The sequence below is a fragment of the Photinus pyralis genome, unplaced genomic scaffold (genome assembly GCF_008802855.1).
Source record: "Photinus pyralis isolate 1611_PpyrPB1 unplaced genomic scaffold, Ppyr1.3 Ppyr1.4_LG8, whole genome shotgun sequence".
In the NCBI taxonomy this organism is placed as follows: Eukaryota; Metazoa; Arthropoda; class Insecta; order Coleoptera; family Lampyridae; genus Photinus; species Photinus pyralis.
The window spans coordinates 28,239,483-28,263,876 of record NW_022170819.1 but is presented as its reverse complement, the minus strand read 5'-3'; the positions used below and the strand labels follow the sequence as shown (position 1 = coordinate 28,263,876).

General features: G+C 34.8%; 1 protein-coding gene across 1 annotated transcript in view; it reads right to left on the bottom strand.

The window, feature by feature from the left end:
* The window catches only part of LOC116179506, a 77,929-nt gene that overhangs the window by 3,405 nt on the left and 50,130 nt on the right, over nt 1–24,394 (bottom strand). The window contains exons 2-3 of the mRNA XM_031499301.1: nt 5,138–5,335; nt 4,891–5,088 (exon numbers count right to left, since the gene is read on the bottom strand). Of these exons, the coding sequence (XP_031355161.1) occupies nt 4,891–5,088; nt 5,138–5,335 (396 nt within the window). The remainder of the gene's footprint in view (nt 1–4,890; nt 5,089–5,137; nt 5,336–24,394) is intronic.

Below are 24,394 nucleotides of genomic sequence, written 5' to 3'. Positions count from 1 at the left end.
ATTTTTGATTTTTTTAAAGAATATGCATTATGTCAGGAAAAACATATTGTATGTTGTACTTCCATACAAACCAATTTTACGCAGATTTTAGTAAAGTATTATAGATAACTTTTCAGAAAAAGGCCCCAAATTATTTCGTTGTTTTAAAATGGCCAATACGATAACAGACCCAGAAGAACAAATAATGCTATTCAAAAATTATCACGAAGGTAAGACCAATCACATCAGAGTTATAAATGAGACTTTACAAAGATTAAAAAAATTATTATTGAAAAAATATGAAACCGGGTCCGTTAACTTGGCCCCCCCACTGATTTGATAGTCGTATTATTTTGAAATAAATGCGCTCGTTATGCGCTCATATCCGCCACCGATAATAACTCTTGCGCCATTATCGTTTTTTTAGAAATCCAAAAAACATTTGGGGGGGAGCCAAGTGAACGTAGCCCCCCCCCCCCAGTACGTATTTTGTCCCTTGTAACTAGGTCACCTGATACATTTGGTTATGCGCTCAATTGCGCCACCTGAATTAAAGCTAGCGCCATTACGGTTAAGCCGTGAAAAATTTTCAAAAAGTGGGGGGGCCAACTTAACGTTTTTAAAAGGCCCCGAAAAAAAAATTTTCTCAGATCGACCAGGAAAAAATTTTTTCTTATAGAATGTGGCCTGTAGAATCCATAATTTCAAACAGTTCCAAGATTGGGCTACTAGTTCAAAAGTTACAGCCCTTTGAATTTTCTTTCCAAAATTGGTTTCTAGTCTATAACTTTTGATTGAGAAGTCTGATCGAAAAAGTACGAATTGTTTTGGATTCTACGCACCAAAATTAATAAGAAAAAGTGTTTTCCCGAGAAATTTTGGCGCAGTCGATTTTTGGTAAAAAAGGAAGGTATACACTGCCTTTTTTTGGGCCAAGAAAAAAAAATTTTCTCAGATCGACCCGGAAAAAAAATTTTCTTATAGAATGTTGCCTCTAGAATCCATAATTTTAAACAGTTCCAAGATTGGGCTACTAGTTCAAAAGTTACAGCCCTTTGAATTTTCTTTCGAAATTCGTTTCTAGTCTATAACTTTTTATTGAGAAGTCCGATCGAAAAAGTACGAATTGTTTTAGATTCTATGCACCAAAATTAATAAGAAAAAGTGTTTTCCCGAGAAATTTTGGTGCAGTCAATTTTTGGTAAAAAGGGAAGGTTTATACACTGCCTTTTTTTGAGCCCCGAAAAAAAATTGTCTCAGATCGACCAGGAAAAAAATTTTTCTTATAGAATGTTGCCTGTAGAATCCATAATTTCAAACAGTTCCAAGATTGGACCACTAGTTCAAAAGTTACAGCCCTTTGAATTTTCTTTCGAAATTCGTTTCTAGTCTATAACTTTTGATTGAGAACTCTGATCGAAAAAGTACGAATTGTTTTGAATTCTACGCACCAAAGTTAATAAGAAAAAGTGTTTCCCGAGAAATTTTGGTGCAGTCGATTTTTGGCAGGGTTTACGCAGTGAAATCACAAACAAAAACTAGAACACGTTTATAAAAATGTTACTGAAAAAAGCAAAAGCAAAAAATAGTAGACAAACGTAATAACGAAGGAAATGTTAACTCCGTTTTCAAAGTCGAACAAAAAGTATTCAAACAAAATCCAAAATCCTCCCACGGTAAAAAAGCATAACTAATTTTTAAGACCATGAACAATAACTAGACTTTTAGAAAGAAGCCGTGCCGAGGTGAATCACAAAAAGAAAAGGAAGCGTGCATATAAAAGAACTTAAAATGCCCCCTATTGTTAGAGGTTCCTCATCGGAACAAACGGGGACAAGAACCCCCCAAATTCATTCCAATGAACGACAACCCTGGCATACTACCTTTGAAAATAGGCACCCAAAATAAAATAGACCATTGGTCATTTATTCAAATTTACGACATTATCTTAGTTATTAAAGAATATTATTCGTTTAGCAATTGTTTCACAACAATCCAAGACTAGTAATACGATCTCATTAATAATTTAGAAGAAAAAATTTACACACAAATTAAACAATTACATTCTTCGGATCATAAAAGGAAAAGAGGTGGACTAATTAATGGATTAGGATTGGAACAATAACAAAAGCTTTGACAAGAAAACTTGATCAAGAAGACGCGGAGAAATACGATTAATTGACTGCGACCTTATCAGATAACCAACAAATTACAAAATTCAATTAACCTTTTTAAAACCAATGTTTAAAAAATGACACATAATCAATATATTTTGAAATTCAGAATAATGCAAATTGGTTACGTTCTTAAAACTAGTGAATTGGGACACATTGAAACTCGCAGCTATTTTCCGATTCAAATGGTAATATTTCAATTAATAACAGCTTTTCAAATTATATACGATGTTTTACTTTTTCGAAATTAAATACTGTTCATAACTCAATTATCGATCCAAATGACCTTATTACAAGAAATGAATTTAATAAACCAACAAATGTATCAAAATAAACTCCCCTTTGAACCCACAGTAGATAATATTTTATTGTTCGAAAAAATCATTGAAGTTTAAAGCTATAGCAAGGGAAACGACTCGGGAAACGAGACAGTTTTTGTTTTGTAAGTTACTTTAGTAGAAAGAGAAAATTATAATTATTACCATTATTATATTCCTTTCCGGCACCCACAGTTAATCTATTCCAAGCAATATTTCCAAAATCCAAATATTTAATCCTTAACAAAAAATCCTATGCTCTTCGACAACAAATGCCGAGAAATCACGTCGTATTGTTTGCGTTTTGTCCGTCCGTCCATCTGTCCGGACCCATTTGGGAGGTTTTGACCTACTTCTAGGGGAATTGTCCTAGAGTCGTTGTTTTCCGATATCTTGTTTTTAAAAGTATTACGTTTTACATGTAGCAATCAATTGGTGTCAGATTGTGCATACGCATGCCTTTAGTTGTGCCAAAAGGAACTACCAACTACCTAACGCTTTTCTTTCGCACCCCTTATCAAAGAGACTATAGGTTCTCATAAAGGGCAAATGGAACGTCAGTGCCAGACATATCTACTGGTGATGTCAAAACTTTCCGTGCGAAAAGTGACCCTAAAATTTACCTTTACACTCATTTCTGGCGTCAAAAATAGTAGTTGCAACTTGCAATTTGAAACACTGAAGTTTTTGACAATTTTTGATAGGTAACTTTGAAAAATCGCAGCAGCTCTGGAAACTTTTTAAGACTTTCGGCGGCCACTCAAAAAATTCCTTACACTTAATGGATTTGAGTATTAAATAGAACGATCTCTTATGTTAAACGGTTCTGAATGGACCCTGCATCAAAATTGACATATGTCAAAAACTATAACAGATAGGTAGGTACTCAAATTTTAATTGCGTTGAATTCGGAATAAACTAACGCATTTAGAAGAAAATAGAAAATGCAATGTTTCTATTTAAAAAAACCAGGATGGCACCAATTCCGGTATTTATGAAAGGAGCGCCATCTTGAAATTATTTTATATTTCAATTCGCAATGGTCGGCTATAGCTGTAAACCAAATTTAAAGTCTATTTCAACTGCAATTTTAAAAACGTTTTTCATAGCTTACGCCTACAAAAATAACATTTTGCCAATTAAGGCTTTTAAACCCAAAGAGGAAACCTCCGACATAAAGTTAACAAATCACAGCCCTAGGATTTGTATTTAAGGATGAAGCGAGGGATGAAGTAGTTATGGTAGCCCTTCACACAACATCAGCAAATTCCTCCGATAAGAAATACTTATAATTATATGTAGTTTTTGCTATAATTGCAGGGAGTTGAGTTCAGTTCGCATACTCAATGTAACTTCAAAGAAATTAAAGTTGTTTTTTTAAATCGTTTTCCATAATTCGGTTTTTATAAGGGCTAGAATTAAATCCCGCAGTATTCAACACGAAAAAAGCATATGTGTTTGACTTATTTTTTCAACAGTATAAACAACTAAAATTTTCTTTCGTTTGTTATTAAATTCAGTACGAGTAAACAATGTCATTTATTTTGTTCTAAACTTTTGCTTTTTTTACTAATGCCAATTTTAATGTGCCTTGGAGCAGTTCAGCGAGTTATATTTATCAAATTTTACCACATGTAACAAATTGGCCCTGAGCATCAATTACTCACCAAACTATAACTTTTATATTTTCACCATATAAATACAATATTTCAAATAAATATTATCAAGTTTAGTATGGACCCTTGAGCAATAATATCTTAAGGCTTCAAGGCAAATGTAGGTAGAGATACTTTCTAGGACCACCACAATAAACTTTTACATTGAAATGGGAAATAAACAGAAAAATTCTTCAATAAACTCGCCATAAACAAGTAAGTTACGTACCGAAATGTTCGTGTTAGAGTTTAATTTGACTGCCGTTATCGAGTTTCCATTCCGCAATTTTGAGAACGCCACAAAAGGAAATAAACGCTTTTCAGCGTTTATTAATGTTGAATAATCAATAACAATTTCTTAATAGAGCCCGTTTACGAACACACTAAGAATGTATGTTATGCACATAACCAAATTGAATTTCGGGAGTTTAATTGGATCCACGCGAGATGGGCGCGTTATAATTCTTAATCAAATTACTCGGATAAAATGAAACTGATAGAGGGGCAATATGTTCGTATTACGCGTCAAATCAATGCCCAGAAATTCTCCCTGCTTTAGAGCTATCAAGAAACTTGGGGAGGTATGCGAAAATTATGTAAGTGAGGGTCGAAAATGTTTGTAGATTATACCATTGGGATTTATAAGTCTGGAATTTCCGAATAATTTCGGGTCATTTCTGATTAGTTGCCACTGACTTGTCGTAAATATTTAAGAGGGTGTGTGTTACCACCCGAAAAGTTACATGCATCGAAAATTTAACTTACCGAACACGAGCATGCTCTTTGTTTTCCTGTCTTCGCTTTGAAACGTTGCTACGTGGCAAGTGTAATCTCCGGAGAGATCGGGACTAGACTTAAGAATATGCAGAGCTCTATGGACACTATTCGCGTCTACACTAGCGGCGTACTCTAAATTTAAACGTCCTCTAAGTACACCCAATTCTTGCGGCCTTTTACTGCTACCTGAAGATAGGGATTTGTAAAATTGCGATTTCGGTTGAAAACCGCTCACCTGGTATCCATTGGTAGACTGGCTTGTGGTCGTTTTCGTTAAAATACCATTTCACAACTAATCCGACGTCTTTGTCGTCGACGTCGTCGAAATCTTCGAGGGCGAAGTCGCAGTCCAGAACTACAGGTGCGCCGTGCTGAATTACTTTCGGTACTTGCAGCTTGTTAATCTTTACTCCGATTCCATTGTGAATTTCAGCTGAAACAGAAAACGTGCCGTCAGGATCTTCAACTAAAGTAATCAAAGTTTTAAATCCTTTTACGTCGCGTTTGAACCGAAATGGTAAAAATAAAATTTACAGATATCGTAAGTTTCCTTCTTAAATGTGAGATTGCCTTTTACTCTATTTTTCTTCCTCAAAAATAAATGTAATGTCAGTAAAGAAACTGAAGCGATAATAAATACTGAATGAAGACCTTATTCGGTGGAAGCTGCTTTCGTTCTTTCCACTCAAATTACCGTGGCAGCTCTTACTGTGTCGCTTGAACCACAATTGCACAAGATTATATTTAGTTAAAAATATTTCCGGAGTACTCGTTTTATGTCATTCCTATCAGATATACAACAAGAGATCCAAAAACCCCTAACACCTTCACGATGAATTCAGATGTGAATTACATTTAGATTGAATTGTGCTGTAAGAATATCGAGGTAATCTTAAAACCACCACACCATTATCTGTCACTTGAAGACCTGTTTCCCCTGGCTATCCGAGGCCAATTCCCTTTTCCTTCTCGAGGTCCGCTGCAAAGTCCCTTGAAATGAATCTTGGATTATTGCAGGATTCAGGAAATGACTAGCACTTATTACACAGTTATTATCGTTATTAAATTATAAGTTTATTGAAAATTATATGAACAATGACTTTTATTATATCTGACATTTAGAAAATTACTTGCAGTTAACTTGATCCGAATTCACGTATCAATCATTTTAACAAATTATCTTCAACACTTCCCCTTGATATGTGAATTATTCTTTATCGACTATTTCACATTTAGACATACCTAATATTTCTAAACATTTTTGAATGCTTTGGCTTCGGTAATCCCATTGTCATTATATCTGCAGCCATTTCCTTCGTAGATATATTCGATTTTTGGACCCTCCTTACTTTGAATAATTTCTCGTATAAAGTGATGTTTCACATCAATATGTTTAGTTCTTTTGTGAAAAACTGGGTTTTTCGACAATTTTATTGCTCCATTGTTATCACAGAACAATATTCCTTTCGCTTTTTGCTCAAATCCGAGTTCTGTAGAAATCGATGTAAGTAAACAGATTCCTTTGCAGCTTCGGTTAAATCCATGTATTCTGCTTCAGTAGACGATAAAGCTGGGGTGCTCTGTTTTCTCGATTCCCATGAAATTGGACTTCCTCCTAAAATGAATGCGTATCCAGTATACGATCTTCTATTGTCGACACAATTTGCGTAATGCGCATCCACGTAACCTTTTAACGATTCTGCTGTCTTCTGATATTTTAGACCAATGTTTGACGTACCCTTTAGATACCGGAGTACTCGTTTTGCAGCTATCCAATGTGTCTTGGTGTAACAGGAGTTGTACTGACTAAGATAACTGACTGCGTGAGCTATATCAGGTCTCGTAGAAACTGCTAAATACATTAATGATCCCACGAGTTCTCTGTATGGGAGATGTTCTGAACCTTCTAGTTCTTCCTTGCTTGTAGGTTTTTGTAATCTGGTTCCCAATTCAATCGGTCTACTGACTGGTTTACAATCTTCAATTTTGAACCTTTCGAGGATATCCTTCAGATATCCTTTCTGGCACATTATAATTCCATCGTCAGTTCTTGAGAATTCTATTCCTAAGCAATAGTTTACGTTCCCGAGATTCTTGATTTCAAATAAATTTGATAAATAAATTTCAAATTCCTTTATCCGTCTCTTGTCCTTTGAGATAATTACAATATCATCAACGTATACCGCCAATAGGAATATTTCTTCCCCTCGTCCCAAATAGAACACACACGGATCATAATTTGATGGTATGAGACCGAATTTCTTCATATCTTTTTGAAATCTCTCAAACCATGATCTTCCAGATTGATGAAACCCATAAAGTGCCTTTAGCATTCTGCACTTTGTTTCCTTCCAAGAAAGATTGTAGCATTTCTTTGGTCTTCTTGCTGATTGTGTTGTTACTTGGCTCTGTTGTGATAATTTTTCGCAACATGTCCGCCAAGTGTTCCGGGGTTTCCATATATGTTTCTTCTTTTAATACTCCATTTAGATATGCAGATGCAACATCATATTGTTTCATTTCCATCTGATGTTGAGCCGCTAGAGGCGTAATCAATCGTATTGCACTTTGTCTTGCCACTGGTGCATACGTCTCGTCGTAATCTATGCCGGGACGTTGGCCAAAACCTCTGGCGATGATTCTTGCCTTCCTCTTATCAAGTGTTCCGTCAGCCTGGTACTTGTTTCTTAAGATGACACGACTTCCAATAATTCGTTTGTTTTTCGGTCGATCTACAAGAACCCATGTGTCATTTTTGATACTGGATTTTAGTTCCGATGCCATTGCTTCAATCCATTCGTTCGAATCTTTTCCGTTGAGTGCTGTTTGAACTGGTATTTCGGCCATGTTTGCAAACTCATTAGGTTCTTCAACGATTCTTATCATATTGTATTGCTTTTGAGGTCTTCCCCTGAATCCAGTATGTATAAGATGAGGTCTTCCCCTGCCTCGTTTCATTAATACCTCTGGTTCAGGTCCTTCTATTTCATCGTCTGGTACATCGTCTTCTGCTCGATAATTCGGTTGCTGATGATTGAAATTTCTCTCTCCTCTGAAATTTTCGTCGTTTTTAACATTTCCTTCTCTATGTGCTATTTCTTGATTTCTTGGATTCTCGTTGTTGACGTCTCCATCTTGCTGCATCATTAGATTTTTAAGAATTCGGTTGTATTCTTCATCAGTTTCTTCCGCATCGAACCAATTCTCTTCTTCATTAATTTCGACATCTGGAACTTCTACTGCATGTGATTTCATCGGTATTTCCATTATTTGTCTACTTTTCTTAATTTCGAATTTACAATTTGTTTCTTTTCGAATTCGTTAATAAATTTGATATCTCGTGTGATGTCAATTTTTCTCTCTTCTGGGATCCACACTCTGTACGCCGTGGATATTTCTGCATACTCGACATATATTCCCGCTTTAGATCGAGCCTCGAATTTTCCTGGATTTTGTTCCCTGTTTCGAGTATATACTTTGCATCCAAATTCCCGAAAATAATTAACGTTCGGTATTTTTCCAGTCCAAAGTTCGTGTGGTGTTTTTCCTCTCAAACTTCTCGATGGACATCGATTTCTGGTGTAGTGGGCTGTGTTGATTGCTTCGCCCAGAACCATTGAGGTAATTTAGATTGTATCAACATACATCGCGCCATTTCTACCAGTGTTCGATTTCTTCTTCCGGCGATCCCATTTTGTTGTGGTGTGTGTGTGACGGTTAATCGTCTATTAATTCCATTTGTTCTCAGATATTCATCAAAGACTTTATTTACGTATTCTTTTCCATTATCGGATTGTAAATATTTAATTTTCTTTCCTGTCTGATTTTCAACCAGTACTTTGTAATCTTTAAATGCGTTGAAAACGTCACTTTTATTCTTTAAAAGTTTTACCACACACCATCCAGAATACTCGTCGATGAATATTACAAAATATTTTGCTTTTCCATTTGATTCTACTCTGGCTGGTCCCCAGACATCGAATGAATTATTTCTAGTAATTCTTCTGATTTCTTTTCTCGTATGGAGTTCTTGTCATTTTTCCTTGAATACAGATTTCGCATTCGAGACCATCCCTGGCTGCACCGATGTTAATACCTCTCATAATACTCTTTCTCGAACCTTCTTGAAGATCTTTAAAGTTTACGTGACCCAATCTTCGGTGCCATATTTCGATTTTATTTAGTCTCGATTCCTTCGTCGTCACTTCTGGTACAGAATTGCATTCATTCGTTTCTTCTTGAATTATGTACAATTCGTTTATTCTCCTTGCTTGGAGAATCAACTTCCCAGTTTCCTTGTCGACGATATTTGCGGTTTTATCATTGAAAGTGACTATCATCCCATTGTCTGTTATTTTTCCCACAGATAGGAGATTCATTCTCAAATCTGGAACGTAGAACGTATCTTGAATTTTTATTTCCTTGACTTTTCCGTCAAAATTCGACTTAATTTCCACTGTTCCTTTTCCTTTGATCTCTGTCGATGAATTACTAGCGAGTTTTAGTTTCCCTCCATTTGTATTCTGCAGTTTTGTGAAACTTTCCTCATCTTTGCATAAATGTGACGTACATCCGCTATCAACACACCAATTGTTTTTCCCATAATTGAGTAATCCTCCAAAAGCTTCTGGTACAACTTCAGAGTACATTGTTGTAGCTTCCACGTTGTTTGCTTTAGCGGAATTGTCTGGCTTTCCTTTTCGGTTACAAAATTTGGCCATGTGTCCTTTCTTTCTACAGCGGTTGCATTTATACGGAAATTTCTTTTTCTTTTCAATTTCCTCCGATGACTTTTTATCGAAATTCTTCTTTGCGACCATGACATTTTGTATTCCTGTTTCTGCATGATGCTTCCTTGAATCTCGACATTCAATGATTTTGATTCTCAATTCTTCGGGGTCCGGTAATGTGTCTTGAGACTCCATTGTGGTGCAAAATACCTCAAAACTTGGCGGAAGGCTTAGTAAAACGAGATAATAAAATAATTCCTTACTAATTTCCAGTGATAGTTCTTTGAGTTTCTGCCACGTTGTAAACATCTCATTTAAATGTTTCCTAACATCCTCTCCGTCTTCTAGTCTCGTTACCGCTAATTTTCTGATCATCATTGATTTTCTAAGTGGTTAATTCAATTTGCTCACCGGTCATTGCAAGAGTCATCAAGGATTGTGCATGCTCATCCTTTTTCAACCAGACTTTTCTTGCAACTGTTGATGCTGCTGTTGAATTTCCATTTTCTTCGATTTGTAATTCTGGTTTCACATTTTCTCCTGATGTGAATTCCCATAAGTGGTTCAGATTTAAAATCGCCTTCATTTGACGACACCATGAACGATAATTTTCGTGTGTCAGTGGTTCAATTTTTGCTGGTCCATACGATGTCATTTTTTTCTTCAAATTAAAAAATGTTTCCCACGTATGTTCGTCCAGTTATTATGATGTAACTAATTTATTTCCATAACTTCCTGGTCTGGGCCCATAACCTCTTGGATTATTGCAGGATTCAGGAAATCATTAGCACTTATCACACAGTTATTATCGTTATTAAATTATAAGTTTATTGAAAACTATATGAACAATGACTTTTATTATATCTAACATTTAGAAAATTACTTTCAGTTACTTGATCCGAATTCACGTATCAATCATTTTAACAAATTATCTTAAACAATGAATAAAAATATCTAAGTGGGGTTATTTAACATTAAAAAACGTGGAATACGGATGCATTGCAATCATGAGATTTTAGTTTAACTTACAAAGTCTAACACTGTTGTAAACGGATACTACGGATAATTTAGTAAAAAAAAGTACAGGTAAAGGCTTAACGCAACTAAGAAAGGTAATAACAATGAAGCAGCTTAAATAAACTAGAAGACGAAAAACGTTTCCATTTAAGCGAGTACTAACTGATGGATAATTAGGTGCATTCACATACAGACGAGCTTAATCATTACTAATCCTTTAATTGAATTAGCGAAACAGGATTGAGTAAACGAGATTTTGTTTGAATCTGAGTACGGTTTCAGTGCCGTCTTTATTATTAAAATTGAAAGAGGCGAGGCACACTGATTAGAGCGAAGAGAAGGTGAATAGGGTATAAGCCGATAGGTAAAACTGATCCATCAACTTGACAACCCCTATATGTGCGAGATGATTGTTGCTGTCAATCTGCGAATTTACTACAAATTACCTGCGCCGAATACCGAAAAGATTCTTTCGCTCCGTCATTTTCTGATATTGAATGCGAGAATAATGCCCTTCTCACCATAATTTTGAAATTACGAGTAGGTAGTGGTCAATGTACGTGTAGTTTATTTTCAGATGCAGTGTTCTTTTACAGATAATTTTCGGCTTAGAAAATTCCAGCTTCATTTATTTATTTATTATCCCTCTCTTGTTCTGGGCCCTCAACTGTATTATCTTTTAAGTTTGATGCAATAAATGAAATCCACCCTTAGTGATCAGCAACCTTGCATTGGGTCATATACATACAGTCTGTCCTGCAAGAAGGACCAAAGGCTGTAGCGACTTAAATTGTAAAGTGGAATTTTATATTATTATAGAGCTTAACTTCCACTGCGATATTCTGGGCCAAAAGTTGTATAACCCAAAAATGCCATCGGGGTTTTTATCCCCAGATCTTTTTGTAGTTTTTTTTTTCAAATTTTGTACTAAAAGGTTAGGAGTTGGTAGTGGAACTGTAAGAATAAATTAGCAAGCATTCGGTGGAATGGAAAATTGTCCTTTTCGCATATTTTAATGTCTATAGAGAATTGTTTTCTTAATGGATTCCGGATGTCTGTAGAGCTATCGGAGATTTGTATCATATTCTGTTATCAGAATTAGGGCTACTTGATTACAGGTCCTTTCAACATGGTGGAATTTCCCCTGACTCTTGATTGATTCGTAGGGCGGGAATTAAGTAAACGAATTAACGATTAAAAATAGCCGCCTAAGTTAAAAAGAACCTAAATTGTAGGCGTTATAAAATGTAAAATAAGAACATTCATTGTTTATTTTAAAAGTTACAGGAAGTTACGGAAGTTACGGAAGGTAAATCATAGCAAATCGTTGCCACTAATTTGATCTAGTCATGTTGAAGATTATTTTGGAAATAACCAATAAGAAAGAATTTGTGAATATATACGGAATTAAGGGGTTTAATTTCGCAAGCAAGCAATTTTCAGAGAAATCTAGGGAAAGAGAAAGATTTGTTGGGGGAATTGTAAGTAGATCTAAGACACGTGGTATTCAATATAATATGTAAAGACCTTAAAATTATAATGAGCGGTGGAACGTCGGGAGCTAAATCCTTTGAAATAATGGAAATGTTGATTTCGAAAACAAAGAAGTAAAACTGCGGTTATAAATCACAATTTAATCCCGTCTTAGTTTTGCTCGGACGTTGTTTGTCTATGTAAATTTTTGTCACGAAATTGAAATACACATAAAAGCCTTGAATAAAATAAGCAAGCACATCTGGATGTTTATTTTATTTTCTTCCAAAGCGGATGAATTAAAGAAAGCTTCAGATTATGTAAAAGAAAAGTTTAATTAACAAAAATATCTTTATTATACCTTATGTGACGCATATACAGGCAGTTTATTTTACAAAGTACTTTAGATAAGTTGCTACCAACATAAGGATATGAAAAATTAACTTAAATACTCCCTCGACAATTTCCTTCGCTCGTGGCCAGACGAGACTTTCCCCGATAGTTCCCCCTTTACGTCCTTGCTTTTCGCGATAATCTGACTTTTCGCTGCGGCAACGAAAATCAGATTTTGCATTAGTGAAAACCCCCGGCAATCGACATTTTCAATTGCGTGCAATAAATCCGACGCGAAACAATTTTTTTTCGGGTCAACTGGCCCGAGATGAGATTTTCCAGTATAGATTAAAGCGTCAGTGAGAATAAACGCGTACATCAATTTTAGTTGTTCCCCTGTTTACCTGAAACAAATAACGTAGAAGTGCCGCGATTTAATCTCTTCATTAACGAGCCATGAGATTTGAATACGATTCTAATCAGGTGAACAATTTGAAAAACAATAATGGAAATGTTTGAGCACTCGGATGCGGGTGGTTCGCGAGGGTGTAACTGATACCAAGGGAATCAAAAGTTAAATTGTTTTATTTGAGATATCAACTTTACCTATAGAGTACAGGGAGGGCGGAAAAACAAACCTCTCCGTATGCCTCTCCCGATGTTAAATTTAATTTCTTGACATACGCATTATTTTGCCTTTAGCGGAAAATATACACTGCGTCGGGACCATTAATCATTTCGGTCGAACCTTTACCTTAACGTTAGATGTATTTTCGCATTCAGTATTGATTTCTTTGTTGCCCGGAATTAGCTTACTCGGCCGTAATTAATATAAAATTAAAATGAGTTCGAATTGGTTTGACGAGTAGCCGTGTTTTCTAACTCCACACCCAGAGCTGGGCAGTATTCGATTTTGTAAATACTTTTTAGTATTCAAATCCTTTAAAGTATTCAAATACTTTGTAATTAAATACTTTTATGGAAGCAGTATTTGTATTAATAACTCAAATACTTTCACAAATATTTAGTATTCAAATACTTCGCAAAGTATTTGGATACTTTGAGAAGTATTCGAAAAAAAAAATCGACTACACCAAAATTTCTCGGGAAAACACTTTTTCTTATTAATGTTGATGCGTAGAATCCAAAACAATTCGTACTTTTTCGATCAGACTTCTCAATAATAATAATAATAATTGTGGCCATTAATAGCTATGTTGGTAAGAATGAATTACATACTATCCCTAGATATCCCTACATAACTTCACCAGACACAGACACAGACACTAATCGTTACTTGATTTTAATCCGTGCGATTAGTTAACCAGGCTAGACCTGAGTTCTCACAAGAAACACCGACCATAATAATAATAATAACTTTATTAAACGCATTCAATTTAAAAATTCTTTGGTTACGTCACATTCACAATAGGTACTAACATAAAAAAATCATGTCTGTGCATGTAGGGGCAGCCATGTACTCATCAATACTGTAAAAACAGTTCTTTAATAAAAATGTTTTGATTTGTATTTTAAACAAATTTAGTGGCAGACATTTTAATTTGTTATTGACTTTGTTGTAAAGTGCAACATTCAATGAGTTTTTTGTTGATACGCATAGTCTACGTTTTACGGGTAAAAGTAACTTACAGTGACGAGTGGCATAACCGTGATTGCTCGTGTCTGACACATTCTTGTTTGAATTTACTAATTTATGAATATGGATTAACGTTTGGTAAATATATATGCATGGTAGTGGCATAATTTTAAGTTTTTTAAATATATCCCTGCAAGGATCCCTAAAACCCCGGAAAGCGATGATCCTAATAGCTTTCTTTTGCATTCTGAAGACGCGCAAGGAATGAGGGGATCTGCCCCAGATAGTTATACCATAGCTAATTCTAGAATGTACAAACGCGAAGTAGCTTGATCGTAGGACATCATGATTTAAGGATTGTCTCAGTCTAATTAGCAAATACGTATTCGATGCTAGAACTGTGCAGAGTTGATCTACATGGGCCTCCCAAGATAATTCATTATCAAGTGTTATTCCCAGTAATTTTGCAGACGTTCTCCTAGCAATGGACTTGGTTGTGGTAAAATGTATATTTAGGGTTTTATCTGAATTATGTTTAAGTTTATTACATTCCAACCATTGCTGTAGTTGGGTGTTCACGTTGGCAATATAATCGGTTAGAGTATTTATGACAGGGGAACTGCACAAGATCGTTGTATCGTCTGCGAATTGAATGCATTTACCAATGCTGATTGCGTTAGGTAGATCATTCACGTATATCAAAAATAAGGTGGGCCCCAAGACCGATCCTTGCGGAACGCTAAGTGTTATTTCCTTTAGACTTGAAGATTTGTTATTAAAGCTAACACATTGAGAACGGCCTCTTAAGTACGAATCCAATAATTTCAATGGTATTCCCCGTATACCATAATGATTCAGTTTTTCTAGGAGTATTGAGGGTGTAACGCAGTCAAAGGCTTTCGTTAAGTCATATAAGAGGGCACACGAACGAATCAAAAGTTATAGACTAGAAACCAATTTCGAAAGAAAATTCAAAGGGCTGTAACTTTGGAACTAGTAGCCCAATCTTGGAGCTGTTTGAAATTATGGATTCTAAAGGCCACATTCTATTAGAAAATTTTTTTTCCTGGTCGATCTGAGACAATTGTTTCTTCGGGACTCAAAAAAAGGCAGTGTATTACCTTCCTTTTTTACCAAAAATCGACTGCACTAAAATTTCTCGGGAAAACACTTTTTCTTATTAATTTTGGTGCGTAGAATCCAAAACAATTCGTACTTTTTCGATCAGACTTCTCAATCAAAAGTTATAGACTAGAAACCAATTTCGAAAGAAAATTCAAAGGGCTGTAACTTTTGAACTAGTAGCCCAATCTTGGAACTGTTTGAAATTATGGATTCTACAGGCCACATTCTATAAGAAAATTTTTTTTCCGGGTCGATCTGAGACAATTTTTTCTTCGGGGCTCAAAAAAAGGCAGTGTATAACCTTCCTTTTTTACCAAAAATCGACTGCACCAAAATTTCTCGGGAAAACACTTTTTCTTATTAATTTTGGTGCGTAGAATCCAAAACAATTCGTACTTTTTCGATCAGACTTCTCAATCAAAAGTTATAGACTAGAAACCAATTTCGAAAGAAAATTCAAAGGGCTGTAACTTTTGAACTAGTAGCCCAATCTTGGAACTGTTTGAAATTATGGATTCTACAGGCCACATTCTATTAGAAAATTTTTTTTCCTGGTCGATCTGAGACAATTGTTTCTTCGGGGCTCAAAAAAAGGCAGTGTATTTACCTTCCTTTTTTACCAAAAATCGACTGCACCAAAATTTCTCGGGAAAACACTTTTTCTTATTAATTTTGGTGCGTAGAATCACAAAACAATTCGTACTTTTTCGATCAGACTTCTCAATCAAAAGTTATAGACTAGAAACCAATTTCGAAAGAAAATTCAAAGGGCTGTAACTTTTGAACTAGTAGCCCAATCTTGGAGCTGTTTGAAATTATGGATTCTACAGGCCACATTCTATTAGAAATTTTTTTTTCCTGGTCGATCTGAGACAATTGTTTCTTCGGGACTCAAAAAAAGGCAGTGTATTATTACCTTCCTTTTTTACCAAAAATCGACTGCACTAAAATTTCTCGGGAAAACACTTTTTCTTATTAATTTTGGTGCGTAGAATACAAAACAATTCGTACTTTTTCGATCAGACTTCTCGATCAAAAGTTATAGACTAGAAACCAATTTCGAAAGAAAATTCAAAGGGCTGTAACTTTTGAACTAGTAGCCCAATCTTGGAACTGTTGGAAATTATGGATTCTACGGGCCACATTCTATAAGAATATTTTTTTCCGGATCGATCTGAGATATCGGCCTTTGGTGTACCTAGGTCCTACCTGCTCTGAATAGAGTAGAATAGAAAAGGCATTTAAGGCAGTTAAGAGGCGTCTGATAAGCCGAGTTTCAGTCGAGGTTTCAGTTAATTTGCAAGCAATAAAAAGTGTATAGTCTGAAAAGGTTTCAGGCAGGCATGGAGAATTTCAGGGGTTGAAAAATATTCAAAGGGTTTCAAAGCAGATTTTAGAGATTTTTAGAGGGCTTCTCAAAGAATCGAAAAGTTTGAGATCGGAATTCGGGTATCTTTTCATAGATTTTAAAATAATTTATCCGAATTTTCAAGTGGAGCTTCACAAAGATGCTTGCCCTGGTATTAAATTTCCCGCAAATATTTGGAACTAAGGCCTGTAAACTTTCGAATTCACGAACGTTAGCTCATATTTCGTCTAGGGGTTTCACGTTCAAAGGGAACAAGACCACGTATTTCGTACAATTATGTAATTATTTGTCATGAAATAGGACTACGTAACCTGCTAAATTGTAGGACTGGGTAAGTTGAAACTCGCTACTCAAATAACGGAACGTGTTGGTGACAGTTACGTAACTAACTAGGCAAGGCACTTCTAAATTGATTTTTTTTTCAAATTGATAGTCTTTTATCTACGAGTTTCCAAAGCAGGTAAATTATTACTAATGAGCTTATAGAACCAGTTAGTTGAATAGAACACCCTTTACGTGCTTATAGTGCGAAAGCTCTTGCAAAACTTTCAAGCCATTCAGTATTGAGTAGTGTTGTGAAGGTAATCTGGTACTTAGGCAGTGTACGTGCAGAAAAACCTCCGCTTCCTGGGATGATATTGGAAATTACTAGTCAACAATAAAAAGCTCATTATTTAATTTTATTCACATTATGCTTGAGGTCCGTATGCAACGTAATCAAGTTATGGAATCACGTTAAATAATCCCTTTATACATTAGGGCATAAAAATAGTCTTAAAGATAAAGAATCTTCAGTCAAAGCGTATCGACTTGCCAAAATTTAGAGCTCAGTCAAACATTACGAGCCGATTTATGGACGATAAAATCAGGATTGGTATCTACTTATTTATTCAATTAGGTCTTAGTAGTTTCCAAGGAGCACCATTTTTGTTCGCTACAAATCAATAGGAACTTTCCTCAGTGGGGCATCCGTAAAAGTTCGTACCGGAAAAAGAAGACAATGCTTTATGACACACTTTTACAACCCCTAAAATTGTTTTATGCGTGAGAACAGCTTTATTGGAATAGTGTAGCCATAAAGGACAATATTAGGGTCAACGGATTTAGTTTTTATAGGAATTTAATAAGTGACTGAAAGGGAATTTATGTATCGAAATTGGATAACGACGTTCGCGGCTTCAATTAATACCCAACCACGATATACTAAAGTTGTCAGTTTCAATTTGTATGCAAACTAGGGTTTGTGTTTTCCAATTTGTGTATTACCGTTAATAATCCACATTTCCACAATGAAAAATAAGGCAACATGTAAAAAGAGTGCAATCAAAACCGCTGTCTGCATAAGAGGCTCTTGGGCTCCCTTAATTACAAAAAGCATTTTAATAACAACCCGCGGTTTAATTACGGTTGCATTTAATAAACGTACGTAAGATTAAATTAAAATTTATTTATAACTTTGGGCGAGTTTCCCTGTACCCCGTAAGTCGAACGCGCTCGATATCTTTTCCTATTAAATTATGCTTCGGTGTTAATTAAATGCCGCCCTATTGTTTGACTTTGAATGGAAATTAATTAACCCAATTCTTACATCAATTAATTACGCCAGTACGGGTACTTGCAGAAAAAAAATTATAAGCCTAATTAGAATTTATTGCCGCAATTTATTACTTATAATGTGTGATCCTCCAACACACAGCGCCATAAAGTCTAATGATCGTGAATGAAAAACGCCGCCTTTTAACAAATTAAATAATTCATATTTTCGACGTCGAAATTATGTTAAGTAATTGAATTTTATTTATCCCCGTACACACATACATGGGGGAGAAGAATAATTTATGAACCTCGCATAAAGTGAACCTGTCGAAAAAATCTGGGTATTGCTGATGGGCTGGCTAAATATAAAATATGAACGCACTAGATGGCATCCTACATGATTTATGAAAATATACGCGGTCAGCCAAAACTGTTGGAAATCAATAATTCTTTTTCGAACAAAAATGTGGTGATAAAAATGGATACCATATTTACTTGACAAATATTTTTATAGGTCTCCTTAAAAGACATCAAATTGACGACCATTCGTTTAGGGACCTTTTAGTGTACTTTACGCTGTGTAAAAAACGTTATTTTATGAGCGACTTGTCGGCAAATGAAAACAGTCTTTGCGTAAATTAATAATCTTTCCTGAATATTCCATAGGGGAGGGAAATGAGTTTTTTGTGTCTACGTTCAAAATATGTCAGTCAATGCCTGATGTCGTTTACCTAATGGATTTTTCGTAATCTACTTAAATATCGGCAAAAGAACGGGATATTTAGATGGAGATATAATAAACATTCAAGCGTTTATTCCAAAAAAAGTCAAATAAAGAAGACAAATGCAAATTGCAACATGAGTAAATAGAGAAGCATTGCTATACCGTAATAGCATCCAACGTTATTAATAAAAACAGGGGTTGCTAAACGTTGACGTTACAAAGGGTTTACTTTAAAAATGTAAGATAGCTACATGCTTTTTAAATTGGGAAAAAAGAGTCCTATTTTCTTGTTTATTTAATTACATCTTTAAACCATTAGTAGATTTTGTCATAGAACAAGATGCAAATTGTAAAGTAAAAGCGCACACCACCATATTTTATTATTATGTGCAACAACCACCAAACTTGTTTGTTATAGCCCAACGAATATGCTTTAGTACCGGTAATTACATCTGTGATACCACAGGGTTCGTTCACTTTCAGAAAAACAAAGAAGTCTACAAATAAAAAAGTGCATTCTCAATCCAGAAACCGCCATATGTGATGGAATAACGTTAACGTCTGCGTTTTTGGATCCGCGTTCTAGTGCAGGCCAATTAACCATATTTTAGGCAAAAATTGGTAATGGAACTTTGCCAAGTGCATATGTTAAAATGACCTATTTATAACAAATACAAAAAAAAATAAATACGTGAGCAGGGGGGTGGGACTAAGTTTTTGGGGAGGGTGAAAAGGGGTGAAAATCGTATGATGGCAATTTCCGACAAAAGTTGAGATCCGAGACAAAAGTGTTCAGCGGAAAAGTTGTAGGTAGAACGTGAAAAACTCTACAACTTTCTCACATAACCTCAAAATAACCGAAAAACTGGTGGAAAACCGTGTTTTTCATTTTAACGAGACTTGATTGAAGTATTTTTTTATGTTTCAAATAACCACAAATTTTTTAAATATACAAAATTACGTTGTTTCCAAAATTGGTTTTTATCGGCAAAAAACTGTTTTTTTCAAATGAAAATTGTCCTTCAAACGTGATGGTCTTTTTATTTTTGCAAGGCCCCGACAAGAAGGTTAGATTCGGGTAAATTTGAAGTTAGGTTACCTGTTTGGAAAGATTATACCGTTTCTTCGTTAGAATAAACTATTTCAAGTTAAAAAAGTAATCGTAAACGATTTACACTTGCATTCATTTCCCATTTGTAAGGTGCAACTTCTATTAAAATTTCGTAAAAATTCGACCACAAATAAGAAAGTTAGAGTTGCATATGTGCAAAATTAAAAAAATTAAATTCCGCATGCGCAAAGCCAACTTTTTAATGGGCATTAGTTTTACTTTTACTCGAGGTGCCTACATACAAAATATCAATTTAGATACCTTACCAATTAAAAAAATGGGATTGCGTATGGGCAAGGCACATTTTTTAAATAAGCACCAATTTTACTTTTTAACTAAGAACATGTGTATCAAATTTCAAAGAAATCGGATATTTCTAAACAAAGGTATCGTTCACACGGACAGATAGATGGACAGACAGACAAAGGAACAGACGGACAGATCAACAGACAGGCGACAGACAGCAATACAAAATTATAAACGAACTCGAGGATAGTTAATAAACGGCAAATGTATAAAATTATGGAACATGTAAAAAATGGTTTTTTGGTTTTTTTACAATAACTTTTTTAGCAATAAGCGCAGAAAAAATTCCTTTCTTGGTGCAAGCCTCGACACCATAACGAACAATAGCTCTTAAGATAAGGAATGAGTAGCGTCCGGACGGACAGACGCGACAGGCCGACGGACAGACGGACGGACAAAGTGGCCAAAATAGCCCATTTCTTTTAATTTGTGTGGAAATGCGCTAAAAAGTATTCCAAGATCAACAATACTGACGAGATGCTACATGCGAATGATTTAAATTTTGGTAACACTTCTACAGGGTGTTTTAAAATTAATGATCATGTTTAATAACTTCTAACCTTAAAATGTTGATTTTTTCAAATGAAACCTGCTTTATTTTTTTGCACTTTCAAATGTCGAAAAACAATTCCACATCATGACCGTTATATGCATCATTTTCTTAGGAAGCCTTGAAATAAACGCGTTAGAGCAGATCTGACGGACAAATCTATTTATGATTATAATTTTTACCTTTTGTTGTTCATGGCATTTATCTCGGTAAATATGAAAAAATCCTATTTACAATACCACAAAAAAATCCGCTGAATCCGAAAATATAGTCCCCCTGGCCGGAAACTCCCGGAACATATTGTTATAAACAAAAAACCAAGAAAAAACGGCAAAATGTCGTTTGTTTTCGCATTTGACTTCAATTGTCTCATTAACTATTACTCTGAGCAAAAAAATAGAAATAGAATAGAAATGAATTTGTTTAAAATAGAATTTTCTATAAAATACAGTTGGTATGGAACGTTCATTTTCAAAAGTCTTTGTTTTTTATGGAAAAATATATAAAAAGTAATCCCGAGGTCTTCCCGAGAGCTTTCCATTCGCCTATTATAGATTTACATTTCTTGTTGTATTTTGGAAATGATTCCATTTGTTAACTAAGGAAATTCTTCGGATTTTTAAAAAAAATTCCCCAGTCCGTCGATTTGCAAGAATCAATTGTTGAAAAATGTTGTTTTAGGGTTCACTAACTGTAAAAAATTGAGAATTCTCTGGGGGTTGCCCAGTGTGAATAACAAAGCATCGTTTTTTTAAATTTGTTTATATAATTAATCAATGACTATGATACCTACGGTGCTCGGGTTTGTAATAAGGTTTTTGATCAACAGCAGTGACCAAATACGGATTTTCAAAAAGATCGGATGAATTTTACTTAGTAAAAACAGATTGTTAATGTTCGGGATTTCTTTTTTATATTTTTCCGTAAAACACAATAAAAACAAAAATTCGATTCCAAACAAATTCGTTTCTATTCATTTTTTCACTTAGAGCAATTGAGATAATTGAAGTCAAATGCGAAAAAAAGACATTTTCCCGTTTTTTTTTGTTTTTTGTTTAAAACAATATGTTCCGGAAGGTGCCGGCCAGGGGGACTATGATTTTTGAATTCAGCGGATTTTTGTACTACATAAAATACACTTGGTCTGGTTGAGTGAAGTGACAACATCAAGCTTAGACTACTTTTGGGGTTAATTTGACTAGACTAATAGGGAAATTTGGTATTAAACGATGTAGATTTTCACACAGATTTCGAAAATTCAATAAAATAGAGTATTCTATTTAAAATAAGAAAATTGCTATCCACATCCGGTAGAACCGGAAGTGAAACGATCATAATAGTAATTTCTTTCGATAGATCATGAAAAACTACGTTGGTATGAAATTTTCAGATTTAAACTATTCATGGAAGTCTAAATACTTTTAGGCAACGGTTTGCGTGAAACAGCCTGTATAATTATGTCGTGGTCTTTTAGTGGCACATTGCACTTTCTGAGACTATGCGATTTGGTTCCCTTCTCTTGTAGATCGATAAATGGCATCCCTTATCGATGTAGAGAGGGAAGGGAAACTACTCGACACGTAAAATTGTCAATGTTTCACTAAATGAGTAGACGTTTCGTGAAATGATGGATTTTACTAAAAGACTACGACATAAATAATCTAATAAATAAAGACAATTATTATATACCTATATTATATATTTGAATTTCCTTATAGTTAGAATTAGTAGCGAAAATAAACTGATCTTATAAACACACGTCTTCTTATGGTGTGGTCATAATTGACCCAACATTTCTTTTTGTTAATATTTTGCGTGTTTCGACTTTATATTTCAATTAATTCCCTTTGTGAATTCTTTTAAACGTGTATAATAAATCGTTTTATAAAAAATAAAACATAATTTTAAAATCACCAAGGATTATGAGATGGTTAGCATTAAAATTAAAATACTTGCCGTGGGTCAGTTGCAAGGTTTGCCATAAATGTACCCTTTTGATATAAAAACCCGTTGCATTGTTAGTTGTCGTCTGTAATGTGTGTACCTTTTTAACAGTCCCTTTACTTTTTGTGTAGGAAAATGCACTCACTATGCAAAATTTATCCCCGTGTAATGTTTCAGTTATTCATACTTGTGTAGCCACGTAAAAACTTATCGTTCGCCTTTAATTATTATTTATTCGGGCGAATTCATCAGCGCACCGCGACGCCGTTCTAATTTAAATGTATAATTGGAAAGCGTATCTATTCTAGTTGTGAAAAAGGGGAAAATTTCTACCCGCGCGTCCGTAGTGTATTTGTAAGCCCTAATAAAGTTTTGTTATTAAAGCCCTCTCCAACATTCATATTTAAATTAAACTGTGTAGAGCATGTCTTTGGTGTCGGCTTTATTTCACTCCAAAACCCCCATTCTGTTGAAAAACCGTGACGAAAGTCATCTGGTGCGTTCATTTAAGAATTCATTACGTTAACCTAATTTAATAAAATGCAACAGTTGTTTTTAGACAAAGGTTTTTTTGAAATATGAAAATAATTGCAAATAGGTCCTGCAGTAACCGCATAAGAGATTCTTGACGAAATTTAGTCAACGTACTTGAGGGGGTTGTAAAAATGCTATAAAACACTAGAACAGACATTACATTTCTATCGCCTACAGTCAACAATTTTCTGCGATGATCAAATATTTATCGAGGATTGAGAATGTGAGTTCCGCATTAAACGTGATATACAACCGTTGACATGACCCAATTTTGAATTTGGCTAAGATCGAAATTTAATTAACTTAAAACATAGCACAATGAAACGAAGTGGCTTTGGCCAAAATCGGATTTTAAGAGCATTGTTTCGGGAACGTAGGAATGGCAGGCTTTAATGATAGCTAATGAGATATTAGAATATAAACACGGATGTTTATTAATTAAATACAACGGGGCTGGGTAAATACTGAATATCTATATGTTGGCCCAAGCTTGCGATATTTGTTCAGTTATTAATAAATCCCCGCAAAGATATAATAAATTATTAGGAATTAAAGCGAAAGTAATGGAAACTGGAGAAGATCGTACCTACACACATTACAGACTACGACTAACAATGCAACGGGTCAATTTCTCACGCTGTAAGGACATTCTACTTCAAACTTTACTTGAGACTTTTTAACTTCACTCGCACTTGTTTTACTGAATTCTTAAGGCTGAGACGCGGATGATTGAAGCGATCTGAACTAATCTTTGGTGCACTGTTTTATTTTCTACATAACTGATGAAAAATTGATTTTTATCGAAGCGTCCGATTGGTTTGGTTTGCGGAAAATAGTTGGGAGATTGCCTTGATACCGCTTGGCGAGATGTAACCGATTGCTATTTCACCAATAGCAATAGTTTTCCTATTTTTATTTTGTTTTGATTGCACGCTTGGACAAATAACTTAGGGTTACGCTGCGTAGTTTAATTGCTACTAATTAAACAATGAGTCAGAGGAATCTTTTTTATTAAATTAGAGAATCCGTCAGGTGCAATTTATTTTACTTGATTGTACAAAATGCCAATTGTAATATAAAAGTCACTAATTGTAATTTAAACTGCATTAAGTATAAAGTGTAAGTAAAAGTTCATTACATTTC